Source organism: Orbicella faveolata, unplaced genomic scaffold (genome assembly GCF_042242905.1).
Source record: "Orbicella faveolata isolate gen_17 unplaced genomic scaffold, um_ofav_v1 contig_24, whole genome shotgun sequence".
Taxonomy (NCBI): domain Eukaryota; kingdom Metazoa; phylum Cnidaria; class Anthozoa; order Scleractinia; family Merulinidae; genus Orbicella; species Orbicella faveolata.
The window spans coordinates 24,957,977-24,974,117 of NW_028301552.1; the positions used below are offsets into that span (position 1 = coordinate 24,957,977).

At 37.6% G+C, this 16,141-nt stretch overlaps 1 protein-coding gene and 1 pseudogene across 4 annotated transcripts in view; both read left to right on the top strand.

The window, feature by feature from the left end:
• The window catches only part of LOC110054723 (nuclear RNA export factor 1-like), a 257,937-nt gene that overhangs the window by 213,402 nt on the left and 28,394 nt on the right, over window positions 1–16,141 (top strand). For 3 of the 4 annotated variants that reach the window (XM_089292876.1, XM_089292877.1, XM_089292878.1), the window contains 2 exons: window positions 4,327–4,369; window positions 9,269–9,332. In XM_089292876.1, coding sequence (XP_089149002.1) covers window positions 4,327–4,369; window positions 9,269–9,332 — 107 coding nt within the window. The remainder of the gene's footprint in view (window positions 1–4,326; window positions 4,370–9,268; window positions 9,333–16,141) is intronic. The other variant, XR_016208186.1, reaches the window with a different exon arrangement.
• On the top strand, window positions 11,826–15,392 carry LOC149111015 (uncharacterized; annotated as a pseudogene).

The window sequence follows — 16,141 nt, forward strand, 5'->3', positions numbered from 1 at the left end:
TAAGAATTAGCTGAAACGTTTTGCTAAAATGTACAAGTCAGTGACAAAACATGGCACTTTTATCGATTACGAGATTTATGGTACTGTACTGTTTATGGTACTGTCACAACACACTGGCAGTAAATACAACAGTACTCACTTGATTCAGTATGGAAGAATTGACTTTAAACAATTCTTAACAATGGGAAGTGAGTACCGTACTTGCAGAGCTCAAAATTAAGTTTTTCCCAGCTATAAAGGTGTAAAAACATCGATTGCCAAACACAAACATGTCTTAAATGTGAGCTTTCAGAAATAAGTAGGCACATTTTAAGGTTTTAAAGTGAGTACTGTTGCTGAGAACTGTTGAGTTATGCAAATAAGAAGTGACGAACTCATTGTCCACAACTCTAAAAAGATGTCACACAATATTGTTTTATAAACTAGAAGTAATCAAAGATTATTAGAGTGCGTTCGACGCCATCACTTAATTAAATATATGTAAATGATTTCACTGGCTGACTTTTAACCTCTGTCTATTGCTAAAATCAACGTTTTTCATCGACAACGGCGTTTTTTATAGAGACAGATTTATCATAGTGTCAAAGTCCACCATTTGTTGACACGTTGCGTGACAGCGCAAGTTTCCGTAGACTCACAAGTTTAATAGAACGAAAATATTTACATTTATAGCCTTCAAATTTCATGCTAAATATTCTCACATTAACTGGTGACGATTGAACGTAAGAGCTAATTTGTAAAAGTAAATTTTACAAACATTCTAAACTGGAAGCACAAATGTAAGCAAACATTTACAATTGTGTGCTCGTTTATTGTTAGCGTAAACAAACTCCGTGCGACTAATTCGCATATCATGTTCCCCTGATGAATAAGGTAGACAGTATTTAAATAATTTGCCGTTCCTTGGTTCAGGCTCACTCTTATGGATCTTGCCTTCAGAGTACTTTTCCACCAATTCCAAACAATATTCAACCGGATAAGGACTGAGCTATCTACGTGTCTGTCGTGACTGCAAATAATCAACTAATGCAATCAAAACATAGCTTTTCCCACGGTTAACATCCGGAAAGCCTAGGCGCTTCAAAGTCATGTTCGTTTTAAAACATCAGATTTTGATAAATGCCACTGTCGACGCATTTAAATTCACCTAAATCCAACGCTGAGAGCGCAATTGGATACTTACAGCTTCGAAATTACAGTGTAAATGTCCACAAAAACCCGCACTTGAACAAAACAAAGACCCGCACTCGAAAGAATTGTACAGCACATGGTTTGGCGATGATGTCATTCATTTCACCCCTGCTGCGGGGCAGCCAAATTGGTGTTGCAACTTCGGATGAAGGTCCACCGTCCCATGAAACTCAACTGAAGTCTGCATTAGGACTGCGTTCTATGAACGCAATAAATAAAGGGAAATGACTTCCACTGGCGGAAAACAACTTGCTAATATTTGGTTCGGTAACCCTTACGAAATTATAGTTTAGGATGCCCGCTCACTGCACGTATCATATTCGTGCTACAGATGACTTTGAGATTTGACATTTCCGCGCGACTTCCCGGGGTGAAAATCTTCTGTTTTCCTTAAAAAAAGACTTACTCGCTGTTCAGCAGAAATTCTTGTCATATGCACCATCATCTATAATGTCTTATGCCCATCGCTGCCTTGACCATTAACCATGTACGCACAAGTATGAGATAGAACAAACTCCAATTTACACCATGCGTTTGCATTGGAAAAATTGAAAAGAAAAAAATTAGCGTAAATAAACCACAAAATAGCTCAAAAATAGTCTTTGTATTACGATCTTTTCACAAACTCGAGAAAAAACACATTTAGACTGGAAAACTGCTGAAAACTGACATTTTATTTCTCAACTGAAATTCAGACAATCATGGACAAAAGTCTTGGGACAAATTTGCACTTTTGGCACTTTTGCCCACACGCCAGACGCGAATACAACTTCACCTACCTAACCTTGTCCCCCACCCCCCCATACAATGTTGAAAACTAGTACCTGCAATTTTACCTGATTTTCAACATTGTGTTGGGTGAGGAGGACAAACAGCAACATGTTTTTAAAGGTATAGCAGCATTTTTTTTAAAACTTCAGTTCTAAAACACAGATACTTTGTTACATTACTTAAGTGTCCCAAGGACTTTTGTCCACGATTGTAGATATGTGCAGTGATCGTGGAGTCATAGAGCTGTACAACTGTAGAGCAGAGGAGAAGTAAAGTTCATTATCTAGATGTGTGACCATTGAGCAGTTGAGCCATACAGTTAATTATCTACATACCTGTATGTGTGATCGTAGAGCCAAAGGGTTGACTGTGTGTAAATGATCATTTGTGAATGAGTTCAGGCATAGGGTTGAATAAAAACCAAAAACCATTGGTAGCAATGGTAACACACCACTGTTTTATATGTACATACAAGAGAAGGACAAAGCGATCAGTGATAAACGTACAGAGGTGTAGTGCTCTACGTAACCTTCTACGCCTATTCAAGCCGGCGTCGACAAAACCCGGATCAGACCAGACCGGACCGGATCACGGATCAGATCACAGAAAAAAAAAGTTTTAAAGAAAAAAAACAATCAAATCATTTATAAGATCATAATAAATAAAAAATAAAAGTAGAAAACTAAAATATGTTAAATAAAAATAAGAATCCCGAATTTGACGCAATGACATGTTAATTACAGAGAATGACAAGAGGTAATTTAAAAAGCCACATAAGCGCCTAATTTAGGACAAATTTAAATTGTAATGAACAGGCAGATGTAGTTATATTTCAAAGTTAGTTGGCTCAAAGCTTGGGTGAACCTCCCATTCTCGTTTTTGAAATTGCTGTTAGTATCAGTAGCTAATTCTCGGCTACTTTTTCGTGTCAGATGTGAGTGTTACAGTTAGCATTACAGTTAATGAGAAAGCTTACGTACGAAAGGTTAGGGACACGACTTGCTTTAGAGGAGCTACGTCAGGATTTGCGCATCTTGAAAAAACTACCCTAGTTTTTCAAGTTCGTCATTTGCAGTCCTCGTTAATCTTTGCCATCCTTAACAATCCTCATTCCATTTTGATTTGTTCTTGCCTCTTAAGTGCTTTCTATCCTAGAACACGATCATTTTAGGTTTTATTCCACATAAAGGCAACTCTTTACGACCCTAAAAATGACTCTAAAACTCGTGACGTAACTCCTAAAATGTTGTTTATTCTCAGGTTGCGTTATCGTTCACACTATCGATGTTATTCCTATAATTTTTTGTAAAGCAGCTATATTTCCTTGAAATGCAAATGGTTTGTTTCATTTTATTCCAGTACGAAGTATCGCATTCCAAACTCACATCTTGTAAAAGTATAGACCTGTCTCAGAAACGGACCGGAAATTGTTTGAAATCATCAGGTGTTTAATTTTTTTAGTGTTTTTAGTTTTTGTGTTTCGATTCATACGTTCATCCTATTATTACCGTGCTGACTCGTTTCATGACAGTTTACCTTTGATGCAAGCGAATATACAAAATATCATTTATCTGAACTGCGGAGAAAGATATGAAGACATGATTGATCATCGCAATCAAAACCCAACAGCCTGAAAAATATTCATCTGTGACCAGCTCCCAGTTGGCTTGATATTATAAAAGAATAAAGGAATATCACAGCTGAATTAAATAAAATGTTCTGCTCACAGTAGTCACTCTAGTGTAATTTGCTCAACAAAATTTTGAATCTTGAATTTTGAATTTTGAATTTTTTTTCCTTGATCTGATCCGTGATCCGATCCGTGATCCGATCCGTGATCTGGTCCGTGATCCAATCCGTGATCCGGTCCGGTCCGGTCCGATCCTGGTTTTGTCGACGCCGTATTCAAGCTTTGTAAAATGGGCAGGGTATATTTTTGCTGCTGGGAATGTGCTTTCAGATGGCACATATCTTTTGCCCTATATCATGTTGTTAACAAAACCAAATTAAATGTTTTAAAACCAAGAAAATAATATCAAGACATATATTGGCATACATGTATCTTCATTGAATTGTATGATCCTATATATAAGTTACAGTTAACTAAATAGAAACAAAGGTCACATGCAAAGATAATAGAACAAATGATTCCTAAAACCTAGTACTGTCTGGTGCAGATGGCAGTACACAGTGCATTGTACTGTCTTATCTCATACTAAGAGAACAGAAGATTAATATAAGCAGGCATTGACATTTGAATTTGCACAAACTGACAACCTGATGCATAATGTATCTTGTGAGGGATTCTAGTTATTTTGCAAGTAAATATGTAAACCTGAGCATTATTTGTTATTTTACACTTAGCCTACTTGCCTGTCATTTGCTGTTAGAGGATTGTTCCTTGAGAGTAAGTAAACTTGCTGGATGTTGCATGAGTATATTGATAAAGCACTATTTGTTTGAACAAAAATTACATTTTGTTAGAACATTTTCTTATTATTTGTTATGTGGCCCATGTTTGAAGTTAAAAATAATTGAAGTAATATATTGCTCAGAGGTGGAGAATTTGCCCTGAAATCTGAAATCTATGGTTAAAGGCCGTAGCCAGGTTAAAGACTGATTTTTTGGGTGTTTATGAAACTGGACTAGATGAAGAACCAGTGGAACAAAAGGATTTCCCATGTTCTTTCCCTTTAGTCACAGGTCAGGTTATGCTGCCTTCTTTATATTAATACTAAGAGAGAAATCTGATTTGATTTGTCTTGACAACTTCTGCTAAGCTAATTGTACTGATTAAAATTGTTAGTGAAGACTTCCCACAAACTAAAAATTTCAACATATAGGAAGTGTACATTTTAAGTAAATTTGGAGGTATTTGCTTCATTTGAAGATTAGGCACAATGTAGGCTTACTCAACAACCTTATTCAGTAAGTTAAACAAGTATTAAACAAGCATTAAGCAGTAAATCTGACCTGCATTACTTCCACTGAGGAAATTACAGTAAGGCAGCAGCACAGAGTTATGATAGAATGTTCTGTGCTGACAAAATCTGTTTGATAGATGATTTTTCGCTAAGTATTTCAGCATTTGAGTGAAACATTGAGTACAAAAGGTTGGAGTTTTCTGGTTTTTTGCTTGGTACAGATAAACATGGCTCAGAGGTTTCTGAAAACCTAGGAAAATAGCTTAACAAAAACATGCAGCAAAGTCTAAAGGATTTTTTCTTTTCTTTGCTATCAATTTCTTCAAATTCAGTGGTGAAGAAAGACTACTTTCACTAATATGTCAGAGAGTGCATGAAAATTTACCCCTGAATTTCTATTGAAATTTTTCATCAAAACATTCAAACCAATTGGAACCTGAATTTTGTCACAACTTCTCTAGAGTGACGGAAATTATCACTTGTATGTTATTTCAATAGTAATTGTGGAAATAAGTACAGTCAAACCTCCAACCACCTGAAATGTCAAGCCTAGGTGGTCACTTACAGGAGACAGTTGCTTCTGAGAGCTTGGACCATATTGGGTCAAAATTTTGCCTCGTTAGCATATGGTAACTGCAGAGACTTACCCAATGTTTTTAAATGTTTTATTCATGTAAAAACTCAATTTTGAGAAAAAATCTGGTACTTCCCATTGAAAAATGCCCGTCTCTTGTGTTACCCAGAAATGCTATAATGTGACAACACCATATTATCCACTTTCTGCTCTATTATCTCTCAAGTGGTCGCTTACGGAAGGTTAAGCACAAGAGAAAATTTCAAACTTTAAGAGCAAATGTCACCAAAAATCAAACAAAATTTAAATTTTGATGGCAGAAGTTGAAAAATCGTTTTTTGTCCTTTTTTGTCCACAAGTAACTCTTAGGTGTTGTGAAATGTGATTAGCTCAAAGTGCTTTAAATTTGAAAAAAATCAAGAATTTTCACCGAAAATTAGAAATCTATTAAAACTTAATTTGCATTCGCCTGTAAAGGAGAACCAAAATGTATCGATACTCTTTGTTGAGAGACAGAGTATTCAGCTATCAGAAACAGGTTATAACAAGACTTGAACACCATTCGAGGAAAAAACACAAATGTTGAAAAAGTCCCTCAGGTGATGTTTCCAATTAAGGAATAAAATTCAGAGATTTTTTTCAACATGTGCCAGATTCTTCGAATTTTTGCCTTTGCAACACAGTTATGTTGTTGTAAAACATGTATTAAAATCAGCTTGGGTTGTTCTTTGAGTGGTCTTTGAGGCCTGGCTAAAAAGCCCTGATTTTACCTAAAACACCATGAAAAGTAAACAATGGACTGGTGTGTATTGGCATTTAAAGTGGTACTATGATCAAATTTTTACCCCTCAAATTTTTAGGTGTATCACATAGAGTTCCATGAAAGAATAAAAACGCGGTTTACCGTTTTCAAATATCTGCATTAGTTCTGGAGATATTTAAGTTTGAAAAATGTGTAAAATATGCAAATGAGATGACTGGTGATGTCATACACTCAACCCAATATTATATTAAGTATACAAATAGAGCCATCTCGGTCAACTTACAGCGGAATCCATTGAAACTTGGCAGGCTAATAGTTCTACAGGAAACACACCTACGGCTATAAAAAAATTCTGTTCCCATGGCAACTCACTCTTTTCCAGTCCCCACCAACTCGATTTCACTATGTTAGTGATTTTCAGCTTGAAAAACATTGAACGAGGACAGGAGTTCAAGCTAACATATTTATATGCCTGCTGGATATGAGACACCATACGAGACACCATTAGCAAATATCAAAATGGAATGCCAAAGGTGGCCAGAAAAGCCTTTAATATTGGGGAGGTCTGGAACCCAGTATGTTGCCTATCAAAACTGTTAAGCTTGTATGGTGGAGCACATTTAGTAGAGTCTTACTGCAAAGAATCACACATTTCTGATACAAACTGGCTGAGATATCTTTCTTTATCATATTTGATCAAAATTTGGTTGAGTGTATGACATCATCATTTGGCTAATTTGCATATTTTAAAAACTTGAATATCTCAGGAATGAAAAGAGACATTTGAAAATAGTAAACAGCATTTTTCTTCTCATAAAGACTACTTGTTTATGTTTTAAAATGGGTTACATAGGAGAGATGCGATTTTCATCATAGTACCATTTTAAAGAACTTGTTCTATTAGTTCTCTGTATTGAACACTTTTATGTTGTTTTAAAACATGTCTCAGAATCAGCTGCAGTTGTTCTTTAAGTGGCTTTTCAGGTGCCGCTGAAATAACCAGGTTTCACCAAAACCATCCGCAAAAAAGGGAACAATAGGAGGGATGCATATTTAATTTGGTTTTTTCCCCAAGTCATCAGCTGGGCAAGTGTCCCAGATGACATACTTGCCCTGGCAATATTTTACTTGCCCATTTAATAGGGAAGAATTGCAAGTGAACAACATGTAAATAGAGGGTGCTTACCACTTGACAGAATGAACCAGTTGGGATGACCGTTGAATAATAGTTAGGGTTTGTCCAAAATCAGCAAACCAACCAAACGAGATGGCACTTACAATTTGCAGTTTGATATCTCATAATTGTTTTCGGCTGATGAGAGACTGGAAACTAGAAAATTTACCAAATGCTAAGGGAATTTCCGTCATTCAGAGGACCACCTCTGGAGGTAGTCTACAATTGCTGGATGGGTTTTCTGGAAAATTACTGTTCCATTTGACTTTCAACCTAAATTTCTGGATTTTTTGCTAAATGGTAAGTGTAATGTTACACTATTCAAGAGCACAAACAAGAGGCAATAAAAATGACGAACCGTCTTTATGAGAACAACAACTCCATGTTTAATTCAACATGGCAAGCACACAGTCAGAGTGTCATGTGACTTAATACATGTCGTCACACCTTTCCCTTTTTCACAAAGGCAATAGTTAGGATTAACCTATGGACATCCAAGACCCTGAGCCCAGACCACCCCTTCAAAATCCAGACAAAATGGCCACTTGAGTGAACTCACACACCAGTGTTAAAATGTTTCAAGATTTTAATGACTTCCCTTTGTCTTTCTGCTGTAAAAATTCACAGAAATACTATTTAAGTGTATAATAAAGATTTACTAAATCAACTTTTATCTTACAGATGTGCAAGATGCTTTCTTTTAAAAAAAAAAAATGAAACTTGCCAAATCCAGTCAGCATGGCATCCTTTGCAGAGTTATGTACAGTGCCCATCAGCTTTCAGAAAAATTTAAAATAGAACAACACACTTTTTTACCCTCATTTAAGCAGGATGTTGCATAAAAAAGGATCTTATGAAATCCTAGTTGAATATAGATGAGGTCATCTCTCCAAGAAGAAAGAAATCTTTAGCTTTTAAGCACAATTCAATTTTGAATTTGCCTGCCATTGCTGACATCACGATACATCATAAGACACAACTTCACAAGCATTTATTTGCAAGTCAAGACCAACAAACTTGATATAATGCTTCAATTTTAGTTCTACAATGAATCGAGAATACATCAGCAATGCAAATTCATTTAGTTGTTCCAATTATAAACAATAAATGTAACTGCTAGAGAATAAATGTGATACCGAGGAAATGCATTGTGTCTATAATACAGGCAACAAATGCAAGGAATTGTTGTACTTGTACTATTTCAATATAATTCTATATCATCTTTAGACTGAGATGGAAGGTAGAAGAGTTTCTTTTCAGCAAAGATAAACACAGCACAGAGTTTTTCAACCACTTGAAAATCAGTTCACAAGAAGGCTGCAGCAAAACTGCAGGGATTTTTTTCCAAATCTTTGTTGTCAAGTTCCTCAATTCAACTGTTAATAAAGACTGCTTTTCACAGTTAAAAGAAGTTGCAAAGTTTTCATACATGACTTGGAGTGAATGCTGAATTTTTCCACTTGAATTCACATGGCAAATTTTTTATCCAAATATAAGGTTGAAGTAGCTTGACACCTCCATTTGTCACAAAATCTTGTATACTTGTATATAAGTAAACAAATGATTTTCCCATGCAATTTGGAATAAATTAGCACTCATGAATTTTTCAAAGACTACAAATTACACTTGCCCTACAGGCTCGTGCATTTTTTTGTAGTCTTTGAAAAATTTGGTTGTGTTTGTTTATTCCAAATTGCACTTGAAATCCTTGGATTACCTATATAAATTTCACCCAAATCATGTGATCATCTATGCAAATACATTCCATCTATAATCAAGGAGAATTCAAGGATTCTCTAGGCTATGGGACCCCATTTGAAAGAAAAAAGGTTAATAATTTAGAAAGGTGAAATAGGGTTTTTTTTTTATAGACTCCAAAACGTTCAGGTCTTTTACAAGGGTGTTCCTTGCTGTACCCACGGTGAATGGAAAAGGGTGAGTGAAATATACACATAAAAGTAGACAAAAACTGAGGTCTGATCTACATTAATAAAGACCAAATTTAGGTAGTTCTACAGCGTAACAATTTACAATGTTGCACACTAGTGTTATACAGTGCTGTGCAAATGGTGAAGCAAACAAACTTTGCCCAAGCCTTAAAGTTAAGGACTTTTTTCAGAACTTTTTGATGAAATTGAAGGAAACTTTGTTTCAAGCAAAAATTTAAATGAGATAATCAGTAGCCAGAGTTCACTGGGAGATCTGCTGTTGGCTAGCAGATGATCGCCTTGGGCAAGCATAGTTGAGTCATTGTGGTGTAGTTTTGCCCTCATGGTCTTGCTTTGCGTAACTTTGTCACTTTTGCCTTTGGTTTGCCAAACTTACACTTATTCACCAGATTATTGTCTGCTGCTAGGTCAAGAGTGCTGTGGTGTTATCTTTCTGTGTTTGTTTGCGGCCATTTGCATTCTTTTTTGGCCATCATGCCTCCTTGTCGTACCAGAAAAGTTTGGAGAGCTCTTTGCCGCCAGTGTCTTCTACTCCAGTGTTCACTGTTTCGGTCACAGGTAATGTCTTTTCGACAACTGTGCAAGCATCTGGTACTCCTGCTCCTGCCTCCAGATCCTGGGCATCCATGCTTCAGGAATTTAAATTCCACTATCCCTGTTGATGTTATTAGGGTGAAGTCTTATGTGGATGGCTTCCTTGATGCTACGTGAGTACCAGTGAGGATCTTGATGAACTCTTCCTCGAAGGACACCATGAAGAAACACCTGTCATCTGTACTTGTTTCTGATAGATATCCCACCTCTTTTGCACAAAAGATCACAAAGACAAGAACAGCCCAGGGAAAGGAGTCCATGGCAGAATTTAAATCCACCGCTCTTTTACCTTATGTCCAAGGAGTGTTGGAGTCTCGTGTTTGTGTGTGTGTGCATGCTTGTAGTGTAGCCTTTCACATTTATTAACATAACTGAGTACACTATGGGTAATAAAGGTTATGAAAAAAAGGAGTATCAGAGTCTCTCTGCCTTTGCCTAGAACAACAAGGCATTCACGTCTTCTTCAAGCCTGACACAACACTTCAGTCACAGTTAGTACGACCAAAGGACACCATTGACCCAGCTAAAAAAGATGGCATAGTCTATAGGATTCACTACAAGTGCGGCAAAGTCTATATCGGGGAAACATGGGAACCTATGCAGGAGAGGATCAAAGAACACAACAGGGATATATGACTCACCTGTACCTATGTTCTGCCTTTTCTGAACACGCCCACGAGACCGGCCACTACCCGATTAAAAAGGTCAAGTTTATTGATCGAGATCCTCACTGGTACACACATAGGGTCAAGGAAGCTATCCACATAAGACTTCACCCTCATAACATCAACAGGGATAGTGGAATTGAAATTCCTGAAGCATGAATGCCCACGATGAAAAAACATAACAACAGGAAAGCAATACAACAGTAGACCGCTGAGGGAACAGCTACTTGTCGGAACAATGGAACATTGGGAGGTTCAAAAAGCATCAACCACAGCAGACCTTCATGATATAGATGGTGTCATGTAATCAGTCAACCTCATCAACTGAAGAAGACCAGCAGTAAACAGTTGAAACGTCACGATCTACATCTCAAGTGACTAAATCGTGTGACGAACGATAATACACTTTATTATAACTGAAAGAATGCCAGAAATGGAAAAAGCACATTGAAAATACCAAATGGTTGAGTTTGAGGCCCCTGGCAATTTTCAACAGGGTTTTTCCATTTCTGGCATTCTGTAAGTTATAGCCCATAATTTTATGAAAGGTAGGTCACATGATGGCCTAACTGCAAAGGGCCTATTATATTCAACAGTTCAGATTGCACGCCTTCCAGCTGGTAAGTTTTCTGCTTTGCAAGAGGTTTTCTCCCATTCGTCAACCTGCAAATGCTGTACTAAAAAAGAACTTCAATCATTGATTGGTTGGTTGTGTCATGCTTGCATGGTGGTTTGGTTAGGTTGCACTTTTCTTCACCAAATGATTGATTTATTGTCCTCCTTCCACAATGATTATTATCCAAGGACTCCACCTCGTTTTGGTCAGTGGAACAGAATATCCTTTTTTCCACCCTTGAGTCTTTGCCTGACTTTTGTGTCTGTTCTAATGTGTCTGGGGCTATTGGTCTTGGTGCTTTTATGGACAATGAACAGTTCAATGGTCAGTGCTCTACTTTTCAATTTCCACTGTCCATTGCTTACAGGGAACTTTTTTCTGTTGTTTTGGCGGCTCATGTCTGGGGTCTTGGTTGGTTTGGCAGGCGTTTCTTGTTTCATGTTGATAACGAAGCTGTAGTTCACATTCTTAACTCACGGAGATCTCCAGAGCCAAACATTATGCTTTTGTTGCATAGCTTACTCAAAGCTGCAACCTGCTTCAGTTTTATGCTTGCTGCAAGTCATGTTTCAGGAAGAAATAACAGTATAGCTGATGCCTTGTCTCACTTCAATTTTCAGGCCTTTCATCCTCAAGCACCACATGCAAAGACGTTTTCCAGTCCTCATCCCTCCTCAGCTCTTAGCCCAGTTTTCCATTGTGATTTAGAAGCTCGCTGCCTTTTGTTCATGTACCAAGGCCTTGCTGCCTCAACATGCCGCACCTGTTATTGTGCTCAGGAAAAGTTTATAAATATCTGGGTAGTGACTGGACAGCTTAGCCCCTAAGGTTCTCCATGCCCAGCCTCCGAATGGATCCTTTGTCTTTTTGCTACCTACCTGGCCAACTCCCTGCAGCACTCTTTTATTAAAGTATACCTATCTGCAGTACGGTCTCTTCATGTCTGTCATGGATTTCCTGGCCCCTTGGAGAACTGCATTCAGCTTCAAAGAGTCGTCAGAGGAATCAAGCATTCTCAGGATGCCTTACCTTCCAAGCCAACAATTTGTGATAACATTCTTTGCATGATTTACTCTGCCCCCGATCTCAATTCTTTTGATGATGTTATCTTTTGGGCTGTTTGTCTATTAGCTTATTTTGGTTTTTTGTGGTCTGCCAAGTTCACTGCCCCAAACTTATCGGCCTTCAACCTGAGCCTCCATTTGTCCGTGTCTGATGTTTCTGTGGACATTCCCCTTAATCCATTGTGCATTCAAGTTTTTATCAAAGCTTCTAAAACCAACCCCTTTCGGAAAGGGTTTAACGTTTTGATTGGACTGGGTTCACCACCTTTGCGCGCTGTCCAAGCTGTCGTTTCCTACTGGGCATGTCATGGTAACTGTCCTGTCCCCTTGTTCCTTTTAGAAAACTAATTATTAATGATCTTCTGCTAACTTGCTCATTATTCACAGGCAGGTTAAGAGCCATTCTCGTTTCTGCTGGTCTCCCTGGTGATTTTCCAGTCACAGTTTTCAAATTGGAGCATCCACTTCTGCCATGAGGGCTGGTGTTCCAGATCACCATATCCAGGTCCTGGGCTGGTGGAAAAGAGATGCTTGCAAACAATATATTAGAACCCTACCTTATCTTATAACTTGCAGAGCCAAATCATTGGTGGACTAGTTCAATGAGTGTCGTTTAATTTAGTGAAGTTTGCTTGTTGCTTCTGTTAGCACCTTTGCCCTGTGCTTGTTTTTGTTGTTATTATTGTTGTTGTTGTGTTTTTGTTTTGTACCTTCTTGTTTTTTCAACAGGGAACGTTACTTGCTTGGCTGTTGCCCATTGCCCTCCTGCTGGTTGGCATTTCTTGGCTGTCTTGCCCTGCTTGGAGGGGGTGCCTCCCTGCCCCTTTTCTGCATACCTGGAGATTCATTGTTTGGAGGGTGACTGGGTCGGCCCCCATGGTTGCCTTCCATTGGGTCCTCCTTTCTCCAATCACTTACAATCTGTCTTGGAGTTCCTTTTTCTTTTGGAGGTGACCCGTGGGAGTTTGCGATGGTTATCCCCTTTATTTGAATTTTGTCAACAATTGCTCATTGCCCGCTTTGCTGTCAACCTCCATTTGAATATTGCTTATTGATAAGTTAAAGGATCTTTCGCCAAAGTTTGGAGACTTGTTGTTTCTACTGATGCAAATTATCTTACAGAATAAAGAATAAAGGCAATCAGAGCACTTATTATATCGGCTTCCTACACCAGCCATGTACATGTAACAAATCATTTATACAGTGAAACCTGTATTAAGTGGACAGCAGCTTGAGTCCCTAAATTTTCCTCCCATATTTACTGTAAAATAAACCTGCATTCAGTGGACACCTCTGTTAAGCGGACACAGAAACCAATATTAAGCCATTTTGTTGCACAAAACTTGCAATAAGCAGACACTTCAAGGGTACTTTACTTCTAAAGCTTCAGCTGAGACTCCTCTAACATTGTTCAGCATTGTCATTTTAAAGCTAAGTGATTTTTCCAGATTGATGCATTGACTGACTGAACATTATGCTATGAGCAGTCTTTGATCTTACATTGTGTTACAAAATTAACTATTGTTGCACAATATATTAGAACCTGTTTTAGGCAGACACCCTGTATTAAGCAGACACTAGTGAGGGTCCCAAGGGTGTCCACTTAATACAGGTTTCACAGTATGTCATTTCAACTTATTTAGTCCGTTTTGTGGGAATATTGGTTGAGTTCTTTTCTCACAAGTTTGTGGACAAAACACAACATCAAGTCCAATATTCTCCAAAACAGAAAGATGAAGCAGATATTTCAATCAAGTATTCACTATTATATCTTTTTGAAAAGGAATTAATGCAGCTCGGTACTCCATCAGGTTTCTCAGGTTGCTTTCAGGAAAGTTAAACTCATAATTTTTTCAAAAACAAAGGGAAAAACATTTTGCTTAAGGTTAGCATAGACCTTCAAGGGCTAATTTTTCCATAAAATCATAAAATGTATTCAAGCAAAGTTGAAGACAAGAGTTTCAACCAATTTCATCCGTGCACTTGTATTTTGCTACTACATGTATTGTTTATACTTGCATTTTGCAATTTCTCACACAGAGGCCTTCGCTTTTGTTGATTGTGTGGATCTCATTAGGGTGATTTTTCACACATTCCACATGCCCAAATTTCAAGGCAAATGCAAATTGCAAGCAAATTTCCCACTGCCTTCTTTTGGCACATACAGTGATTGCTGTGGAACTACCTGTGAATTTAGTCACTGATATCTCACGTGGCTGCCATTTCAAACACTGCTTTCCTCTGCTTTCCCCTGCTTTAGAGAATCTTTTGTTTTGTTTTTTCATATTCTAGTACAATAAACAGGCCAATGAATTATGCATTTATTTTTAACATATAAATATCCATGCTCAGCTCCTCTATCTCACTGACTAGGCTTGTTGAATGGCTATTCTGCCATCGTTTCCCTTTTTCCCTTTTTACTTTCTTTTCTATTTGTCTGTACGTGCCTTAGGCCCTGTCCACACTATGTGGGAGGAATTTGAAAACGGAACAATCACAAGTCATTTTGGATTTGTGTTTGAGGAAAACTCAGTCAGGAAAATCACATGATTTGTGAAGCCATCATGAACCCATGGTTTTTGAAAAAGTCCATTTTCAAAATCTTGCTGTCCACATGAAAATGGAAAGCTGGCATTTTCAAACTCCTCTGGTTTGAAGAGGGTCTTCAAAAATCTCTGTTTGTATGACGGATTAGTGTGGACGGTAGGCCTAAATGTGCATAGAAATAAAGCTGCTTTTTTAAATTTCTCCAGCATAGTGTGGACACTGCCTTACAAAACAGAATGGTAGATTAAATTGTTATTTTCAGATATTTCAGCTTTTTAGCTTTCCAGTGATATATAGTTAACCATGGTTTTCTTTAAAGTACTGTGCATAGAAAGATTTCCCTGGAACGCACCTGTGAAGGTCTACAGTAACCTTAGCCACCGGACCTGGTATTTTGTGAGTTGTGAATTAAAGTTGCAAGTTGTTGAAACATGGAGTTGCAAGGTACAAATTGCAGGTTGGAAGTTAGAGATTGGAGTTTCCTTTTTCCCAGCTCTAGGGTTCTCCCAACAAATTTGAAGTGGAGAGTGTTTTGTAGTTGGTGGCACCAAGCTTTTTCAGAGGAATGAGAGAAATAGATGAGGACCTATCATTTGGGTTGTAATCAGTCACATATGAAGCATTAAATTATTTCATGTCAGTATTGTCATAATTATTCGTAGACATTTACTTTACTAAATACCATATAACTAGAAGTTAATCATGAAGTCTTGGTTGCCACAATGAACACTGTACCGTTCAAGCCTGAATTTTTTTCAGGCTTTAATTTCACAACTGCTTAAGTTGTTTGTATAACTGCGATGATCAATTATGTCTTCATATCTTTTTCCACAGTTTAAATATATAATCTTTCATATATTTGTTTGCATTCTTCACCATCTACGGGTATACATGTATTACGAACTCTCAACGTGACCAGCTCCCAGTTAGCTTGATACCTAAGTTGGTAGAGCACTGCACTTGTATTGCAAAGGTGATGGGTTCATAACCTGTTCAAGCCTAAATTAATTTTTTTCAGGCTTTAATTTTCACAACTGCTTATTTCCAGTCTGTACTGTGCACTCTCAAGAGTATGTTTGCGTTTTTTGTTTTGTTTCATGTAAAACATCACAAAATATAAACATTTTGCAACTACTTACATGAAGTAAATTCAAAGTTTCAAAACAACCGCCATTATTAATGCAAAGCAGTTGAAGCTTTATGCTTCGTTCTTTCTCATATCACTTGATTACACAACTTCACACCGGTAAAAATCAATGAAGCTGTTGGAAAAAGAATTTGAAAGGCCTCAAAGATAAGGCCTGTGGTT